This window comes from Ciona robusta, chromosome 11 (genome assembly GCF_009617815.1).
Source record: "Ciona robusta chromosome 11, ASM961781v2".
NCBI classification, from domain to species: Eukaryota; Metazoa; Chordata; class Ascidiacea; order Phlebobranchia; family Cionidae; genus Ciona; species Ciona robusta.
The window spans coordinates 1,076,184-1,094,395 of record NC_143245.1 but is presented as its reverse complement, the minus strand read 5'-3'; the positions used below and the strand labels follow the sequence as shown (position 1 = coordinate 1,094,395).

The following is an 18,212-nucleotide window of genomic DNA, read 5'->3' as shown; positions in this document are numbered from 1 at the left end:
TGTTTGTAATTTTCCATTGCACAGATACTGTGACGCATCATCTTTGACAAACCAATCAAAATCAAGCGTTCGTCAGTTGTCACAATATGGCCACCGGGAGGCGTGGTTGGTGAAACGATCAACTTCAAATAAATCTGGCAACACTGGTACATTTCATGCGCATCACTTTAAGGATATCATGGAAAGGATGCTGAAACCATTAACTGCAAGGTAATTTATTTTATATTTAGTCAGGTAGTGTAGCTCAGGTATAAGAGTGCTTGCCTTATAGCCCGGTGGGTACGGGTTCAAGGCTCGATGCTGCTTCCATTCTACAAGGGGATCTCCTCATATATGTATTATATATGTTCCTGATGTGCAATGCAGCATGGTTGTTTCAGGCAATATGTTTAAAAAGGGGGCCAAGCCACCTTAAACCCCCTTAAACAAGCCCCTACATTGATTTACTTTTAATTCATGGCAACAAAGTACTTTATTTCATCATAATAACCTATTGTGATGTCTACACAGAAACACAATATCTGATGACTGGCTTGAACAATTATACTGGAGCAGTCAGCGTAGAGAAACCAGTCAACCGGAACCACCAGTGCTTCGTAGTAGATCTCTATGTATATTAACGTCATTATCATCACATGACATGTCATATATACACTGGGTTGGATTATGGAGAGCAGCCGAATACATGGTAGTGAACAAACTACGTACTCCACTTGGAAGGCCTCCTGAAACTTTCCAGAGGGTTGAAGGTGAATTGTGATGTCATAGTGGCTTGTATTACATTAACAGTATTAATAAAAAACGGATCTTGTTTAAAATTACTTTACTAAGAAAGTATTGCTAATAGAAAGAAAGGAATATAAAATGCTCTGCAAGTTTGTTTTCATGCCTAAAATAACAAGAATGTCATTATTTTTTTTTTGCCTATTATTTTAATATAGTCCCGATATTATAAATCTGTTTTAATTTATAATAATTCACATAAGTTTAGTAGGTGTTTGGCATAAACTAACCACTTGTAACACACACAGGTGCCATTCGTGACTTTGAACACAAATTGTTCAACTCTGGTCCACCAAATATTCCAAAATCTACGAAGTCGAAACTCCCCCCTGGCTCCCCACGTAACAACACCCACCTATCTACATGGCCAGCATTACAACGACCGTATCTTCTGCTGCAGTTCCTTGACCACCTTGAAAGGTTGTTGTACAATGCTTATGAAGGATGTGCTATTGCTATACAACCACCAAATAAGGTATGTTTACTTTCGTGGTTTTGACACTGATCATTTATTTGCTTCATATGTGGTAACTTGTAAGCCGGCACGAGATGTATGAAACAGAACACCCGTGTTATATCGACTGTCGCCCCCCTCATGCAAGGATAAAAAAGTTACCTACATTATAACTTACAAGCAGTTTTGACAGTGATTATTTATTTGCTCTACGTTTTTTAGCATATGTTGTACAACCTTGTTCTAACCCCAGACACCCCTCCTTTATGGTTTATTTGGTTTTGCTGAATTGTTAATGGCTTGATATAGTTAGCAGGGGGTGTAATCGGCCAACATATGTAATAGAAACCTAGCAACAGGGTAGAAGTTGCATTAGGCGAAAAGCTGTGAAAGTAGATCATATAATGTCGTCTTGTTATTCACTTTTCTAGGAACATTGATTTGCTGTATTTTTTGTATATTTTTATTTATTTTTTAGTCTGTTTTTTACTGTAATTTATCCACCCCAATTACATTCCCCAGGAAGCCAAACATTACCGCAATAGTTCACCCTTAGTGTAACCATTTAACCCAACAGGCAGTCCGTACATTCTTCTACACGAACCGACAAACATGTGAACAATGGATGAACAGGTTACGACTTGCAGTGATGCGCATCTCATTAGCAAGTGGTTTGGAAACACTGGCCTTCCAGCATGGCCAAGCTATACTGCATGATATGAAGACAAAGAATAACACAACTGTGAGTTGGTCATTAAGTTCTTAACCTTATTATATTAACCACTATGTACCCATATATCTGTTCTATATTGCTTAGGAGAAAGGTTAGGCAAATGCCTAACTTGGAATTTGGCACATTGCATATTAATCACAAAGAAGTAAACAAACGCAAAAGATTTATGTATTTTATAAATATGAGTAGTTGGTATTTGGAACTATGAGTTTGCCTAACCTGGATATTCAAAACTTAGGCACCTACGGGAGGCATAAAATATATTACAGAGTAAGCTCATTGCCCTTATGTGGTTCCAATCATAATTGTTTATTTCCTCATTTGTTAAACCGTCATGTCTTTGGTTCATTTGCAAACTGACACATGGATATTTCGCTACCTTTACCAAATCCCAGTATTTAAAATTCTCCTCATAGTAAAAAATAACTTTAAAAAAACTGCTCAAAGTAGCTCATTTTATGCACAATGATGACTTAAAGAAGTATATAGAATTACATGGATGATGCATTGCTCTTTGAAGGTGTATGAGCGAGATTTTGCCTATCACCCCACAACTTCATTACTCTATATTTTTCAGGGTGTTGAGTTTGAATCAGCTGTAGCCATGACAACCGAAGCGTTAGTTAGACTTGGTTCGCCACAAAACTTGGAAGGATTACATCGTTGGTGCCGAGGTTTGAACGGTCCTAAACAACAATGGGGGTGGATTAAAGTAGCCAAGTATGATGCTGCTAAAAGGTAAGTTGAATATAATATGTTGGTGTGGTCCCACACATGGGATGTTAGAGTTGGCCATTACCTAGACTTATATATAACCCATTACTGACCACTGGGTTGGAGCAATGTCCATTTAAATATCTTGCTCAAAGTTAATAATATATTAATATCAATATTGAGCTTCGAACCCAACAGCCAATACTTAAGATACTTTAGCTTTTTATACTTTTGTACCAATGGTTATTCCACAGTTCTTGTAGTACTATTTTTATTTATCAGATTTAAAAGAACTTATTTTATTTTGTTCACTGTTTAATCTGTTATTAGATCACTATCTGTAAAACAACAAGGTTTATTGGCTAAATTAATTGCTACACATTTTTTCATATTACATAATATTTTCATTTAGTTACGAAGACGCAGTGAAGGAATACAAATCCATCTTCAATGTTCGGAGGAATTCTGAATGTTCGGGTGATGCAGCTCCACCCGGTGATGGAAGAAAAACAATATCTCCGTCGCGTGCCTTTGTTACGAAACAGGTACCATTGTTGTTTTTTCAACTATTAAGCAACTCGATAAGTTGTGCTTGTATACGGTTATTATATTGGATCATAATATCATTTATATGTTAATGTTATATAGGGTTTCTTAAACTAGAGCGGCTGGAACAAAGTTAATATAGATACCAAAGCAATTCAATTATTGCAATTTGGGTTTAAAGTGTTTCGCAACTAACTTTGTTAAGTTAAAACATAGGCAGGATTGTTGGTTTGTATTATCAACATTCCAATCAAATATAAAGGCACCAAGTTACTTCATGTTGTAATGCCAGTTTTTGTTATTCTGAAGACACTTTTCGAAACACTTTAATAAATTTCACAATAAATTTATTACAATATAAGTTAAAGTATTCATAACTTTAACCATCTGCAGATAATCCGATGTTACAGCCAACTCAGTTGTTGGGAGGAATTAGAAAACTTCAAGAAACAAATTTCAACAGAAAATTCAACAAACAAGAAAATCTTTTCCACAAACATTGAACAGATCAGGTTTTTATCAAGTTATTGTTCTTGTGTTTATTTAAAAACTGTTTTATTGTTGTTGTGTGTACTTCGGTTGTTTTGCTTCATTCAGAGACTATTTTCTTATTATTGTTATATTGTTGTTGTGTATAGAATGGTCGTTGAACTTTCGCATATTCTCAGATAGGCGCGATTCTGTGGTGGTCTTTTAGTGTGTCATGCTGTAGGACCTTTAACATTTATAATAAAGCAATTAACATTCAATTCAAAGCAACAACGTAAATTACCACATAAACCATTCCCCCAGAACCCTTGGAAACTTTGAGAAGTTGGGAACAAACATGGACGCCAAACCTCTCAGTGGTGGGAAACCCCCTGGTGGGGTAATTAACGGTTTAACGGCAACCCCCGCAACAGCCTGGGTGTGGGAGGAGTTACTTATGCATAACGATGTCGAAACAATTCAAAATCTCGCCTCTGGTAACTTGGAGGGAAAGGAAAAGTAAATATTCTTATGTTTTGTCTTCTATTTTTTCATAAGAAGGTATTTAACAACTTTTTTATACTGTCATATTTTTTAACATATTTTATATATTTTTATTTTTTTTCCTTAGGTCAAACGCTGAGTCACAGCTCCAACAAATTGCTGACTCATCATTAAACTGCGTCAAATTATCGTCAGCATCATGGCCACCTAGTGTTGATAATGACTTCTACTCGATGTTCGCGATTTCGTCCGCAGTGAAGTCGGCTGTTGAACAGAAACAGGTGAGGGTTCGGTTGATAAAGACGACTGTTGTTTATGTTTAAACTGAGTGCCTGCCCTATGTTGTGGCATAATGTTATTGATATTACTCGCAACTGCAGCTTGAAAATATTTTATTTTAGAAAAAAAGTATTATTTGATTTGAAGTTTCAGAAAGTTTTAGTTTAAGAAATATATTGTTCACAACTTATGATATACAGTTTGAATTCCAAATCTGGTATCACTGTGAGCAGAACACCTGTGTAATAATGACTCAGCCAGCCACGATGATAAATAAATAGCATTCGATTAATCACCCACAAAGTTACTTACATGGTAACCCCTAAGCGAGCACGAGGTGTATGAAACAGAACACGCGTGTTATATGACTGTCTTTGACCCGTCACTCACAGGTAAATAAGATACTTTCATCCATGGTTTGTAATTTGTTTGCATTTCCAGACCAAACTCTCTGTCCCGTTATCGAACAATTTGTCGCGCTCTGATTGGATGGTTGGGTCATGTGGTACGAGGTTGTTGACATACCTGCAACAGACTGCAGATAAGAATGAGAAGGTGGGGGGGGTTAACATAGGGTTAACTGTATATGCACATTTTATTGTATATAGGTAAGGTCCTATAGTATGACATACCATGAGTCACCCCTATAGAATGGGACTGTATTAGATAGTTCCTGAGACTTTCCAATTCAAATATATTTCTGCATTGTTAAACTAACAGTTGATCGACTCTAATCTATTTATGTTTGTCGAATAGTAGTTAAATCAAATAATAGGTGCTGTATGAACATTGGTTGCTTATATTTATGACCATTTATTTTATAACATATAAAATTAGAACCAAATTTAAACGATTGTTTGAACTGTTATGTTAAAGTTATAAAACCTGCATCAACATTTACATATCTTACAGAGCAACAAGAGTTTGTTCGACTTACGACTTGGATTAATCAAAGAAAATCGAAAACACAACAATTTCAAGCGTTCGCGTGCTTTACTGCTGCAACAAATCAACTTTATATCAGAGGAAAAATGGTTGGTGTTTTTGAATGTATTACAAAAATGTGCAGGGCCATTGTTAAAGATGTAAATATTAGAAAATGAAAACAACTGTGTTAAAAAAATAATCTGTTTGTATTAAAACTAGCCAGAAAATCTGTGATATATATAAACTTAAACTAGCCAGAAAATCTGTGATATATGCAACCGCAATAAAAGTCAACATATAATATATATATCCCAGATTTTCTGGTTAGTTTTAATACAAACGGAGCATCTCATATTTTTATACAATTGTCTTTATTTTCTAATGTTTATATCTTTTAAACTGGCCAAGCACATGTGCATTATTAGGTCATAATACTTCATTTCATTATTACAATTCGTTTCAGCTCACTGAATGACTCAACAGAACTGATGACAATTTGTCGTTCATTGCCTGAAAATGCCGAGTCGCTGGCCAACACTTTTAGAATTCGGCATGAGTCAGCAAAATTACTACAAGCCACTGGTCACGGGTCAGCGAGCATGACATTACTCGCTGATTCCATCTGTGGTTATCTTGGGAACGGTGAGTTTGGATTGTCTTTTAAAGTACTGTGGTGTGACTACAAACAGTGAACATTCTAAGTATTTAATGTTGTGTTCCGTATAACAAAATGATTTTTTCCTGTGTATTTTGTAGATGTCTTCATTCGTTGCTGAGATTCTGTATGTAATTCAACTATAGTTCAGTAGTTAATACTGTTTCTATTATTGGTTATAAAGCCTTCAATATGATTTATGTTTATTTATCTTAATTAATAATGTTTGTTTGCCAATTTTTGTTTGTTTATTTAAATTTAAAAGAAATATACTTTGTTTAAAATCATAGAAACCAGTTATGGTATTACGTTAGGTCCCCAATACTCTTTGTTATAGCGCCACCATGCGGTATTTGGTGAGTCACGTGTTACGTTACGACATTGACTAAGGTTTTTGTTTTTAACTTTATTACATATTACGCCGTGACGTTTGAACTACTTTTTAAGATCTGTTTTGTCTCATAAACTTGTTTCTCATTTAATAAACGACCTAAGGTCATAACAGAAACCAATTATGGTTTAACATAAATATAATTATTCGTTATTAGGTCACAAGAACTGTGGTGACATATGTGCACAAAGTATCCTCACATTGGTGAAATACATGCAAGGTGATTGGAAGAATGTGGGACCAATGTTGAAAGATCTGCTAAGGTGAGTGGGAACTGTATTATTTGCAATATTGTTAAGGATATTTTTAGCTTTAAGATATTTGAGTTATATAAAAGATTTGTCCAGCATGTTTAAATACTTGATGGGAGTATATCTCTCCTTGGCTGAGCTGTCAAGAAAAGATCTCCCATCCATTATCATTAAAGCCCTTGTTGCCAACCTTCGGGGAACCGACAGGCTTCAACATCTAGTGAGGAGCAACCTGGTTGTAGGGGTAATGAGCCAACAGGGCTAAATCCTAAATTCCCTTGGCTTATGGCCACACATTTTTACCCATGGCATTCAACCCCTACCTTAATATATTTGTATTGATCCTTTTCTGCTCCTTTTAATAATCAAAATTAATATTTTCCTGGCCTATGGCTCACAGTTCTACCACTACCTCAACATTTACCTTAATATATTTATGAATCCTTCTCTGCTTCTTTTAACGATTAAAAATTATTTTCACCCCAGCCCCGGCAACAGCGCTGACCAACCCCCCCTCACTACTAAGTTGAAGTTGTTGATGGACATCGAACAACGTGCTTTCACATATACAACGTCCATTGCTTTCTCTAATAACCAAACATTAATACCTGAAGGTGGGGTTATGCTAGTTTTAATATGTCTTGCTGTCTTAGTGTATTGGTTCTTGGTTTCAATATTGAAGATCTTTTTTAGCATTTGATCTTTTTTGGCATTTTTAGCGTTAGATTACCATTAGCATTAGATTTTAATATTCTTAGTGTTTTGGTTCTTGATTTGATAACAGTGGTCCTTTAAGATTTAAAAAAAAACATAATTGAGATTTTTTTAGACTTTTAAAACCCTGGTACTTTGTTACCAACAGTATGTATATTATTTAATTCAAACTCTGGGAAATGATGAAAAGGGAATGACACCATGTATGTGTTTGTTAGTTTAGTATTTATTATTAGTTTTTGTAAGTTTTGTAAGTATTTTTACCTTTTTAACTCAGCTAACTTAACTTGTATGTTGTGAATGAATGTGTTGATATCTCGTTGCACGACCAGACACCCCATGATGAGCACGAAGTGCATATGAGTCGTATATGACGATGATTAGAATTGGCAGTCGTGATATGAGATATCTATGTTGGTGTTCCCACAATGCGTTGCATTAATTCTGATCCCAATAATTATGTTAAACAATTAGTATATTTTAAAGAAATAAGGTGCAAGGAGTTTTCTATATTTGACTGTGCCCAATAAATTACCTAATAATGTGAAACTGTATTTATTAGTTTGGTACAACTTAAAGAAAGTATGGTACAAAGATATGTTTGGACCAACCGTACCTAAAATAAAGAAATTATCTTACGTGTTTTCTTTACCAGTCTATATGTACCTCTTAAATTTGTGTCTTCCAAACTTTGTTACTGTTAAAAATGTTTTTTTTACCCTAAAAAACTGCCCGTAGTAAGTTAAAATAAGCCAACCATGTAATATCCACAGTCAACCACGAGATTGTGATCGGTTGTTTATTAAACTTGGCAACAAACGTGGCCCCTGAGATGGCAAAGGCTTGGTTTTCTATGGCAGGCTGGTGTTATAAATGGGGAAGGAAGATAATGGACTCGGCAAGGTGGGTGGAGTGGTTCATATTTGTAATTTAGGAACATGTTCAAGAGTGGTTCAACATGGACATGATAGATATGATTGGGTCAGTCGTCAAGGCCCCCCTATTTTAAAATAATGACAAAACTTGATGCGAATTTCACTGTTTTCTATGTTTTGTTCCAATAATAGTAACTTTAAATAAAATCTGCGAAATGCAAATGCTGCGGGCTCATGGTAACACCGGTAAATTCCACCAACCTCTAGTATTTCTGTTGCTTATGTGGGAAAGTATTATGAAGCTAAACATCCCATTGTATGTCAGTGTAATCAGGTCAAACATTTTTTGTTTTTAAATATATTTTTTTCTACAAACCTTTAGTTCTGCTGGCAGCGTTGAATTAACTGAAACTGAGAAACACATTGTACGTAGCACACTTACACCACTAGGTGTTGATGAGGAGCAGATGGAACAAGTATACAGTGTGTTGAGGAAAGCACATTGTAACTCTGCTAGTGTGTTGGTGGGTATGAGTGACTTGTGTGTCTAATTGCATAACTCTTCTATGAAGTTGAAAAACCGTTGTTATACCTAATATTTACCAGAAACATCTTATAAACAGTGTTCTAAAACATTTTTTCTGGCATTTATTCACATGCAGACATTTTAAGAGCTATTTTATAAAACAAGTGCAGCATGTTTAACAGTAGCAGTTAATATATATTTGTGTATATACTAATAAATTAGGCACATTTTATCAACATAAACATCTTATAAACAGGTTGAGAATCGTTAATGAATAAATTAGTCTTCTGTAAAGTTCAAGAACGATTGTTGTAACTCATAGAAACCTTTTATTGACCATAAACATCTTATAAACAGGTTGACGGGGAGGCTGTTGATGATATTTCTATGAATGATCGCGAACAAAGTTACACAGACGTTAGTGAGGTCGTGCTTGACCAACTTCGGTCACGATGTGGTGCTTGGTTGTCTCGTGCACCAACGCACACACAATCCACGTTGTTGAGCGTATGGCATCTTGTGTGCAGGAGGTTGTTCACACAATATAGACTTGCAGCTGAAGGTTATTTCAAGTTCCTTCATCTTAATGCTGGGGATCAGGTAAGAGTTGTAAACATGGAGGTCACTAACGACCAAACTCATTAAATTTGGTTAAATTTGGATAAGTTACCCACGTACAATGGGCATCATATTTTAGAAGAAAGTATCATATTTTAGAAAAAAAATTTTTTTTTGCATAAACTCTGGGGTGACATTGTTAAAATACAGTTACATTCATAGTTGTCAAACATAGGGAACCTCATTGATTAATGTGGTGAATGCAATATACTTTGGCTCTGCTTGTTTGTATGGACACCTAACAGCAGGGTAAAAGATTATACGCTGAACAGAGAGGGACAAATTGTTTTGCTGCAGGGCATTTATAAGTTAAGATTATTTTTTTAAACTTGATAGTAATCTCTTTTATCAAATCTGAGCTATGTAAACAAACTTAATGTTCTTCAAAACATTGCAGGCCCCACTTAAATATGAAGACAGTAACGTGACAGCCACATTACGTTTGTTACGTTTGCTTGTTAAACATGCGCTGGAGTTGCAAACAACACTTAAAACAGGACTAGCTACGGCACCAACGTTACCATGGAAAGGTGGGTGGTGTGTTGTTGGTTCAGTTGGCTTTACGTATATATGTGTGGGGGGAAGATGGGACACCTTTAATACATAATATCCAAATATCCTGATTGTGTTTTAAACAATTAACGACGGTCTATGGGAGTTGTAAGGATACAATTTAATAATTTGTTGAATGTTCTTTGTTTACTACCAAGTAGGACGATAAAATAGAATGAAAAGGTGTCTCAACTTCCCCACCCTACTATACACATGTATGGTTTGTTACTATGGGTTTCACTTGATCATATAAAGTGCACAGTTTTACAAGGTGCTGCTATTAATAGTAGTGTGCATTGGTTGGGGTAATGTGCCAACACTGACATTAGTATTTTCTTTTCTGTGTGTCTCTCTGTATGACCTCACCCATATAGAAATTAATGCGTGCAATTCTTTTTCTACAACATTACACTGGACTACTGGAGTAATGGTTCTTAGGTTTCAATACCTATCAGTGTATTAAAAGCACAACGTTTTTTCAAAATTATTTTTTTGAACCCCCTGTTTTAGAATATGTTCCGTATTTCTTGTCCCAAAAGAGCAAAATATCACATGAAACTATATGATTCATTTGTACAGGTATTATTCCACAACTGTTTTCACGCTTGAATCACCCGGAAAGCTACGTTCGGCGTAGCATAGCAGACCTTCTGTGCCGCGTTGCTGTTCATTCACCTCATCTCATCATATACCCTGTTGTCGTGGCTACAATGAGGTCAGACCCGAGAGCTCACTCTGCTCTTCGTGCTACTCTTGAGGAGCAAGAGGAGGACGAGGAGAATGAAGAGAATGAGAAAAAGGTTAAGGAGGAGGGAGAAGGAGTGAGAGTGGATGGGAGTGAGAGTGAGAAGGAGAAGGATGAGAATGAAAGAAACAAAGAACAGGATGGAACAACTGAAGGTATATGGATTTTTACATTTTAGAAACAGAATTAAACTTTTTTACGCGAACCCATTGTCAATTCTTCAAGTATTCCTTGTATGTTTTAGTTTAGTTAGCAGTGGTAACTAATGTAAAAAGGCCATTTTGTTAAAACTGAGATATTTTAGAGTCCTAAAACTCTTTTAAACATAGGATAAGCAACTATTATATATGAAGCAATGTGTAAATTGTGGTCTTCACCAAAGGTGGTGTGCAATACTATATGACCTTGCCTGTTTACAATAGAATATTCTTCAATATATCTAACATTGAAATCTTTACAGAAAACGGTGTAACCAACTCATGCTACCAACAAGTACTTCGTGCACTTACTGAACAAGATGCAACCAAAGTGCACGATGTGCAGATCGCGGTGCACGAGTTGCGCAGAGTCACGCTGCTATGGGATGAATTGTGGTTGGGAACGTTAAGTCAACATCAACATGATATTATGAGGTAATAATCAAGTATAATAAGGTAATAATCGTGTATTATGATGTAACAAAATAGAATGTTCTTGTTCCATGGTCACTACAATGAGCCAATGACCATTGATGTTAAATTAATATTTTTAAACAAAATGTAAAAACTGTTGTGCGGAAAATATTTAATGACAGAAATAAGTTAAACATATTTTATTTTTCATTACGTAAACATAACAGGAAACATGTTTTGAAACTTTCATCCACACAGACGATTACATCAACTACAAGATGAGGCAAAGAGAGTCAACACCAACAGTTCGTTGTCTAAGTAAGTGCCGAGTGCCTAATGCAACTGTACGGTGTGTAGTGAAACACCCTTGTTACAATGTTAAGTCACTTAAAAAACACTAGAATTAAGCCACAAAGTTGCATACATGGTAACTTACAAGCGTAGTTCTGTAAAGCCGCATGAATGAATGAATGATGCACAAAATCACACTTGTGTTATAACCCCCTAAAATATATTGTGTTATAAAGTTCAGGGTTACAGACCAACTCTGTTCTAACCCAAGATCTCTTTCCTGCCTCACCATAGGACTTTACTAATATATAGAATGAAATTAACTTCATACAGTACTAATCCAGCTCATCTTTCTGTTATGCCGCAATTACTTAGACTTGGTGTTTTGTAAACCAACTCAAGCCTAAATCCGATGTTCCTTGTGCGCATTGCCATAGTGTGTCCCCTATGAATAGAAACTCTTAAGTTGACTTGCCATACCAGGATAACCAATAACAACAAACGCATTACCACAGATCAGAGAAACAAGTTATATTACGTGAACAACAGCAAGCGATAATGCGGCCTGTATTATACGCCATGAAACGCGTGCAGCGTATAACATGTGCGTCACCTGAAACACCCCATGAACGATGGTTCGCTGATAATTTACAACCAATGATAGATCAAGCATTGGAGAAGTTAAAGAACCCACCAAACCCACATAATCCACAATCGTGTTGGTCAGGATTCAAACAAGTGAGTTGTAGTTATCACTTCATACCTTCATTGCTTTTTCTCACAATACCAATTAGAAACAGTTTTTAGAAAGTCTGTACTACTGTAGCTGTAAAGATTTTCTTATTAACTTCATAAAAACAGTTCCAGAAAAAAGCATTAGTTATAACAGTCTTAACAAATTTGTTGACCAACCAACTTTTCAACACATACTAAGCCTTTATTTTCAGTTATGTATGAGGTTTTTATTTTCACACAGGTTCACAGTTTACTACAGAACCGTGCATCTAAACGTGCAGCACACATCCTCAATCTTGGTGAAATTAGCCCGCGTTTGATGACACTGAAGTCAACTACCATGCCAATACCAGGTTTTTAAAACTGATTTTTTTGTATTTTGTTGCTTTTTTAGTGGTATTTGGATGGTTGCTTTAATAATATTATGTCTTGTTCTTTTGTTCCTATACTTAATGACTTTGTATGTGGCTCTCAATAACAGCAAAGTGCTTTTCTGGTATTCTGTTCGTTTAGTTTTTTTTGATAATAACTTTGAGTTGTAACAGTAATTTGATTCTACATTTAGTAAATGGTAAATTCGTTAGAGAAATGGTATTTAGGCTTCATTTATTTCGCCTTACGTTTTACCCAACCCACCCCATACGAACAGGAGTTACAGACACCAACCACCCAGTAGTTGTAGATGGCTGTAGTAGTGCTGTCACTATACTTCCAACTAAAACTAAACCTAAAAAACTTCAATTCATTGGATCAGATGGGAGGAGATATAACTACTTGTTTAAGGTAGGTGATGTAATTTGATTCTGATTATTATATTAAAAGTTGCTGTGATTTTTCCTTCTACAAATGTTAAACATCTCCAATGTGCCATCTAATCTTATAAACCATGAATATGTTTAATAAAATACCTAATACTATATGCGGATATATGTATAGATATGCGTGTCAGTGTGTGCATATCTTCGTTTGCAGATTTAGGGCTAATTCATGTAATAAAAGACGCTACATTGTTTCATTGTGTGAATAATAAACTGTTATTTCTTGTTACATATTGGCTGAATGGGGAAAAATATTAGCAATAAAAGTTGCCGAGTTGTTTCTTTTTGTAAACAATAAACTGTTCCTGCTTGTACAATTTTTTTTTTGTTACATTTAATAATCTGCTATTTATTATATTAAAAGTTGCTGTGATTTTTCTATATGCAAATTATAAACATGATCTTATAAACCAAAAATATGTTTAATAAAATACCTAATACATGCAAGTAACATTTTCCTACGGAGTACAATAAACTTATTGTGAAAATATTAACGACTGCATGAACAGGGGTTGGAGGATCTTCATTTAGACGAGCGCGTTATGCAGTTTCTCTCCATTGCCAACCGGCTGTTACGACGACAGCACGAGAAATGTAGTTATGTTGCCCGACATTACTCTGTCACCCCCCTCGGCCCCAGGTCGGGTCTTATACAGTGGGTTAGCGGGGCAACCCCGTTGTTCCTGCTTTATAAAAGGTGGCAGCAACGACAAGTTATTGCTCAAGCAAATAAAACGGTAAGACGTGCTATGTGAATTCTAACTAATAAAACTAACAGATTAGATTATGGGTCATGCCTTCATTTAACATTCATCTGTTTTAAGTGACACAAATGTCCTCTAAATTCCTGTAGCGTGAAATAGTTTTACCCCGATAGCGTTTGGCCATGAAAATGTTTTGGGAAACCCACTAACAATTTGATGAAGCATGAATATATATTGGACATGGTGGTTGCTTCTAGTGTTTCAAGTTAGTTAAATGAGTTTCCATTTGGTGTGACACTTAGTTTACTTTATTTGCTTCAATAAAATCCTTTTATATCAGTAAAATGAGCATAAACGCATACTATAACTAGTAGATTAAGAAACCTTGGACCCCAGATTCTTACACCCCAACCCCAACCCCACTAGCATATGTTTAATACCTTGTAACCTCACATTTGTTACCAATATTAACCCAACAACTGATTTAGGATTGTTAGCAAAGGATGAATCTAAAATTATTGGTTATAAAACCAGCATAGGCCACTACTTTAAAGTTTCAATAATTTGTTCCTTTACGAATAGTTATTTTTGGACAAAATGTTTTACTGCGAGTGGTCACACCCTTGATATCATAGTTATTTACTAACCTATTTGTATTAAATACCTTAGTTATTACCCCATATTTTTTACTAATATTAACCCAACCACTTATATACCACAGGCAGTAGCACAAGGTACCACCAACCCCACCCAACCTCCCAATCTACAAATATTACGACCCAGTGATCTTTACTACAGCAAACTTAACCCAGCTATGAAGAAAGCTGAAGTGGACGTGGACAGGATAAGTAGAAAGGTGGGGTTTCCTACATTAATATGGTTTCTATGTGTGGATATAGTATTTATATTTGTGTTATGTAAAACAAGGGTAATGTACTTAAATATAAGGCCCGCACAGTTTTTGGAGTTGCTGAAATGATGTTTCCTGCTTTTATTCAAAGAGAAAAGTTTCTTTCTGTTAATTTTAAGCCATTTTAGGTTGAATTCAATAATTCTTGAAATAAACTTTGTAAAAGCTTATACGTCAGTGCTTTAAAGCTATTTTTTAATTAAATTTTAATTCAAGTTTTAAATAAAATAAATTATCTGACCCAGGATTGGCCAGTTGAAGTATTACGAGGTGTGTTAAAGGAACTTCTCGATGAAACACCAGATGATTTACTGCAGAAAGAATTATGGTGTTCGTGTACTGGATCTGCTGAGTATTGGAATATGCAACAGGTGATAATTGAACTACTGTGTGTTGTTAGTTTAGATGATGGGATAATGGGGCAACTGTGGCTACAGGGACATATTCAAATAGGGCAATATATATATATCAGTACACCATTAGTCTGGCTCGTTTTTTGTTTGCCATGTACTTAGTAGCACTTGGTGTACTCGCTGTCCAATAAATACGACATTATAATTTAATTAAATAATAAGTAATTCATGCAACATAACTATAACTTCCCCCCTTCCCCCCAAACCAGGAACTTAACCCCCTCCCCCCTTACAAACATAACTTAACCCCCCCCCCCCTTACAAACATAACTTACCCCCTCCCCCCGAACCAGCAACTTAACCCACCCCCTTACAATCATAACTTAACCCACCCCCCTTACAAACATAACTTAACCCACCCCCCTTACAATCATAACTTAACCCACCCCCCTTACAAACATAACTTAACCCACCCACCCTACAGAAATATTCGCAATCAACTGCAGTGATGTCAATGATTGGTCATGTGATCGGACTTGGTGATCGACATCTCGATAATGTGTTGGTGGATCTGGAAACCGGCGAGGTAGAAAATGTTTGAAACTTAGTTTTGAATAATTAAAAAAGAAATGAAACTTATTATCATGTGTCTTTAATATATTTGTTCCTAACACTTACTGGTTTTTTTGTTGTTTTTTTTTAAAAAAACAAGAAATTTCTTCGGTATTGTACTTGGAGGTAGGGGGAATATCTATGAATTATTTGTGCAATATGGAAGAGCAGTGAAAAGTTTATAATTTTATGTTTTTTTGGGTTTGTAAAAATTTTGTATCAATTTATAAAAAGAAAAGATCAACTATTAAGTTATTATTCTATTCTATGTTGGGTAGTTAATAACTAATTTTATAAGTTAGTTGATAAGTTGATAAGTTAGTTGATAAGTTGATAAGTTAGTTGATTAGTTGATAAGTTAGTTGATAAGTTGATAAGTTAGTTGATAAGTTGATAAGTTAGTTGATAAGTTGATAAGTTAGTTGATAAGTTGATAAGTTAGTTGATAAGTTGATAAGTTAGTTGATAATTTAGTTGATAATTTAGTTGATAAGTTAATAAGTTAGTTGATAAGTTGATAAGTTAGTTGATAAGTTAGTTGATAATTTAGTTGATAAGTTGATAAGTTAGTTGATTAGTTGATAAGTTAGTTGATAAGTTGATAAGTTAGTTGATTAGTTGATAAGTTAGTTGATAATTTAGTTGATAAGTTGATAAGTTAGTTGATAAGTTGATAAGTTAGTTGATAAGTTGATAAGTTAGTTGATAAGTTGATAAGTTAGTTGATAATTTAGTTGATAAGTTGATAAGTTAATTGATAAGTTGATAAGTTAGTTGATAAGTTGATAAGTTAGTTGATTAGTTGATAAGTTAGTTGATAAGTTAGTTGATAAGTTGATAAGTTAGTTGATAAGTTGATAAGTTAGTTGATAAGTTAGTTGATAAGTTAGTTGATAAGTTGATAAGTTAGTTGATTAGTTGATAAGTTAGTTGATAAGTTAGTTGATAAGTTGATAAGTTAGTTGATAAGTTGATAAGTTAGTTGATAAGTTAGTTGATAAGTTAGTTGATAAGTTGATAAGTTAGTTGATAAGTTGATAAGTTAGTTGATAAGTTAGTTGATAGGTGCGCTATTGGACCTAAGATTTGAGACAAATTTGGCCCATTACCCTGATGCACAGGGTACTACCCATTGGTGACCACTTGGTTGAAATAATATCGCTTAAATGTCTTTCCTACACATAATCTTATCATTACAGATCAATATCTAGTTACAGTGCAAGTTCCTAACCACCGAGTCACAGTGGTAGACTATTTAAGATATCTATATTGTTTATCTTCACAGGTTGTCCACATTGACTACAACGTATGTTTTGAGAAAGGTTTACAACTCCGTGTGCCCGAGCGTGTTCCGTTCCGATTGACACAAAACCTTTTGAGGGCGCTAGGGATCACTGGGGTGGAGGGAGCGTTCAGGAATTCTTGTGAACAGGTAGTTAGATACCATTATGTCATCTTTATGTATGTATAGCCTTCATCACTAGCTGTAATATTTTTTTTCAATTGTTTAATACTTTTTACAGTATTTTTTAAAACACAGCATTTTTCTATGTTTTTTTAGTATTTGAAAAAAAATTTATTTTTCAATTTTAATTTATTTAATATTTATTTTAAATATTTTTAATGGGACAATTACTCATAGCTTTGCAGAGCGCATCTTGGTAACTGTGTGTTATACTTATGTAGTTCATTGCACATTTTTACCAACAATCCCCCCCAGGTTATGTCCACTCTACGTAAGGGTCGAGAAACTTTGTTGACTTTACTCGAAGCTTTTGTGTACGATCCACTGGTTGATTGGACAGGTAAGAATAAACATAGTAATACTATATAATAGTAGCATATGTATTATGTAAGGACTAAGCCACTGGGGCTCTAGTTAATATGACTGAAACTGTGATTACTATGCACTTCATGTTCAGATTAACTGTTTCTAACACAGTTGTCTTCATGGTTTGCTTGTTGTTTATGTTATCGCGAGGCACAATAACGACAGTCTTTTTAACCCCAGAGTTCTGTTTTATACACTCATGCCTAAGTTGCCATGTATGTAACTTTGTAGATGATTATTTTTTTTCTTTAGGGCTGACAATTTTGACAACCGATTTTTAGTATTAAAACTTAGGTATTTATCAAACATGTATTATCACCATAAAACATGATAATGATATATTTTAACTGTGTTATCACCATGAAACATGATATATTTCACCAGGCACAGTGGAAGGAGGGTATGCAGGAGCTGTATATGGGGGTGGGGGGCAACAAGCACCCACTAAACTAGATGAGGATAAACTAACAAAGAAAGACATGGAACGCGAGATCACGAGGAGTTTGTTTTCATCAAGAGTGGCGGAGATGAAACAGGTGGGATAGATATAGTATAAATATTTAGTATAAAAATATTATAAATATCACATCTAATATAAAAATATTATAAATT

The 18,212-nt window shown here is 34.9% G+C and overlaps 1 protein-coding gene across 1 annotated transcript in view; it reads left to right on the top strand.

The window, feature by feature from the left end:
- Window positions 1–18,212, top strand: part of LOC149727623 (serine/threonine-protein kinase SMG1-like) — a 41,679-nt gene that overhangs the window by 10,049 nt on the left and 13,418 nt on the right. Inside the window, exons 17-47 of the mRNA XM_089887682.1 lie at window positions 25–210; window positions 511–749; window positions 1,032–1,258; window positions 1,815–1,979; window positions 2,548–2,708; window positions 3,097–3,229; window positions 3,624–3,742; window positions 4,023–4,217; window positions 4,330–4,483; window positions 4,923–5,036; window positions 5,394–5,515; window positions 5,872–6,050; window positions 6,612–6,717; window positions 7,192–7,319; window positions 8,193–8,322; window positions 8,677–8,818; window positions 9,178–9,420; window positions 9,836–9,968; window positions 10,570–10,890; window positions 11,196–11,367; window positions 11,605–11,664; window positions 12,153–12,375; window positions 12,614–12,725; window positions 13,022–13,155; window positions 13,700–13,927; window positions 14,616–14,750; window positions 15,050–15,175; window positions 15,642–15,743; window positions 17,055–17,201; window positions 17,490–17,574; window positions 17,985–18,136. Of these exons, the coding sequence (XP_089743808.1) occupies window positions 25–210; window positions 511–749; window positions 1,032–1,258; window positions 1,815–1,979; window positions 2,548–2,708; window positions 3,097–3,229; window positions 3,624–3,742; window positions 4,023–4,217; window positions 4,330–4,483; window positions 4,923–5,036; window positions 5,394–5,515; window positions 5,872–6,050; window positions 6,612–6,717; window positions 7,192–7,319; window positions 8,193–8,322; window positions 8,677–8,818; window positions 9,178–9,420; window positions 9,836–9,968; window positions 10,570–10,890; window positions 11,196–11,367; window positions 11,605–11,664; window positions 12,153–12,375; window positions 12,614–12,725; window positions 13,022–13,155; window positions 13,700–13,927; window positions 14,616–14,750; window positions 15,050–15,175; window positions 15,642–15,743; window positions 17,055–17,201; window positions 17,490–17,574; window positions 17,985–18,136 (4,873 nt within the window). The remainder of the gene's footprint in view (window positions 1–24; window positions 211–510; window positions 750–1,031; window positions 1,259–1,814; window positions 1,980–2,547; window positions 2,709–3,096; window positions 3,230–3,623; window positions 3,743–4,022; window positions 4,218–4,329; window positions 4,484–4,922; window positions 5,037–5,393; window positions 5,516–5,871; window positions 6,051–6,611; window positions 6,718–7,191; window positions 7,320–8,192; window positions 8,323–8,676; window positions 8,819–9,177; window positions 9,421–9,835; window positions 9,969–10,569; window positions 10,891–11,195; window positions 11,368–11,604; window positions 11,665–12,152; window positions 12,376–12,613; window positions 12,726–13,021; window positions 13,156–13,699; window positions 13,928–14,615; window positions 14,751–15,049; window positions 15,176–15,641; window positions 15,744–17,054; window positions 17,202–17,489; window positions 17,575–17,984; window positions 18,137–18,212) is intronic.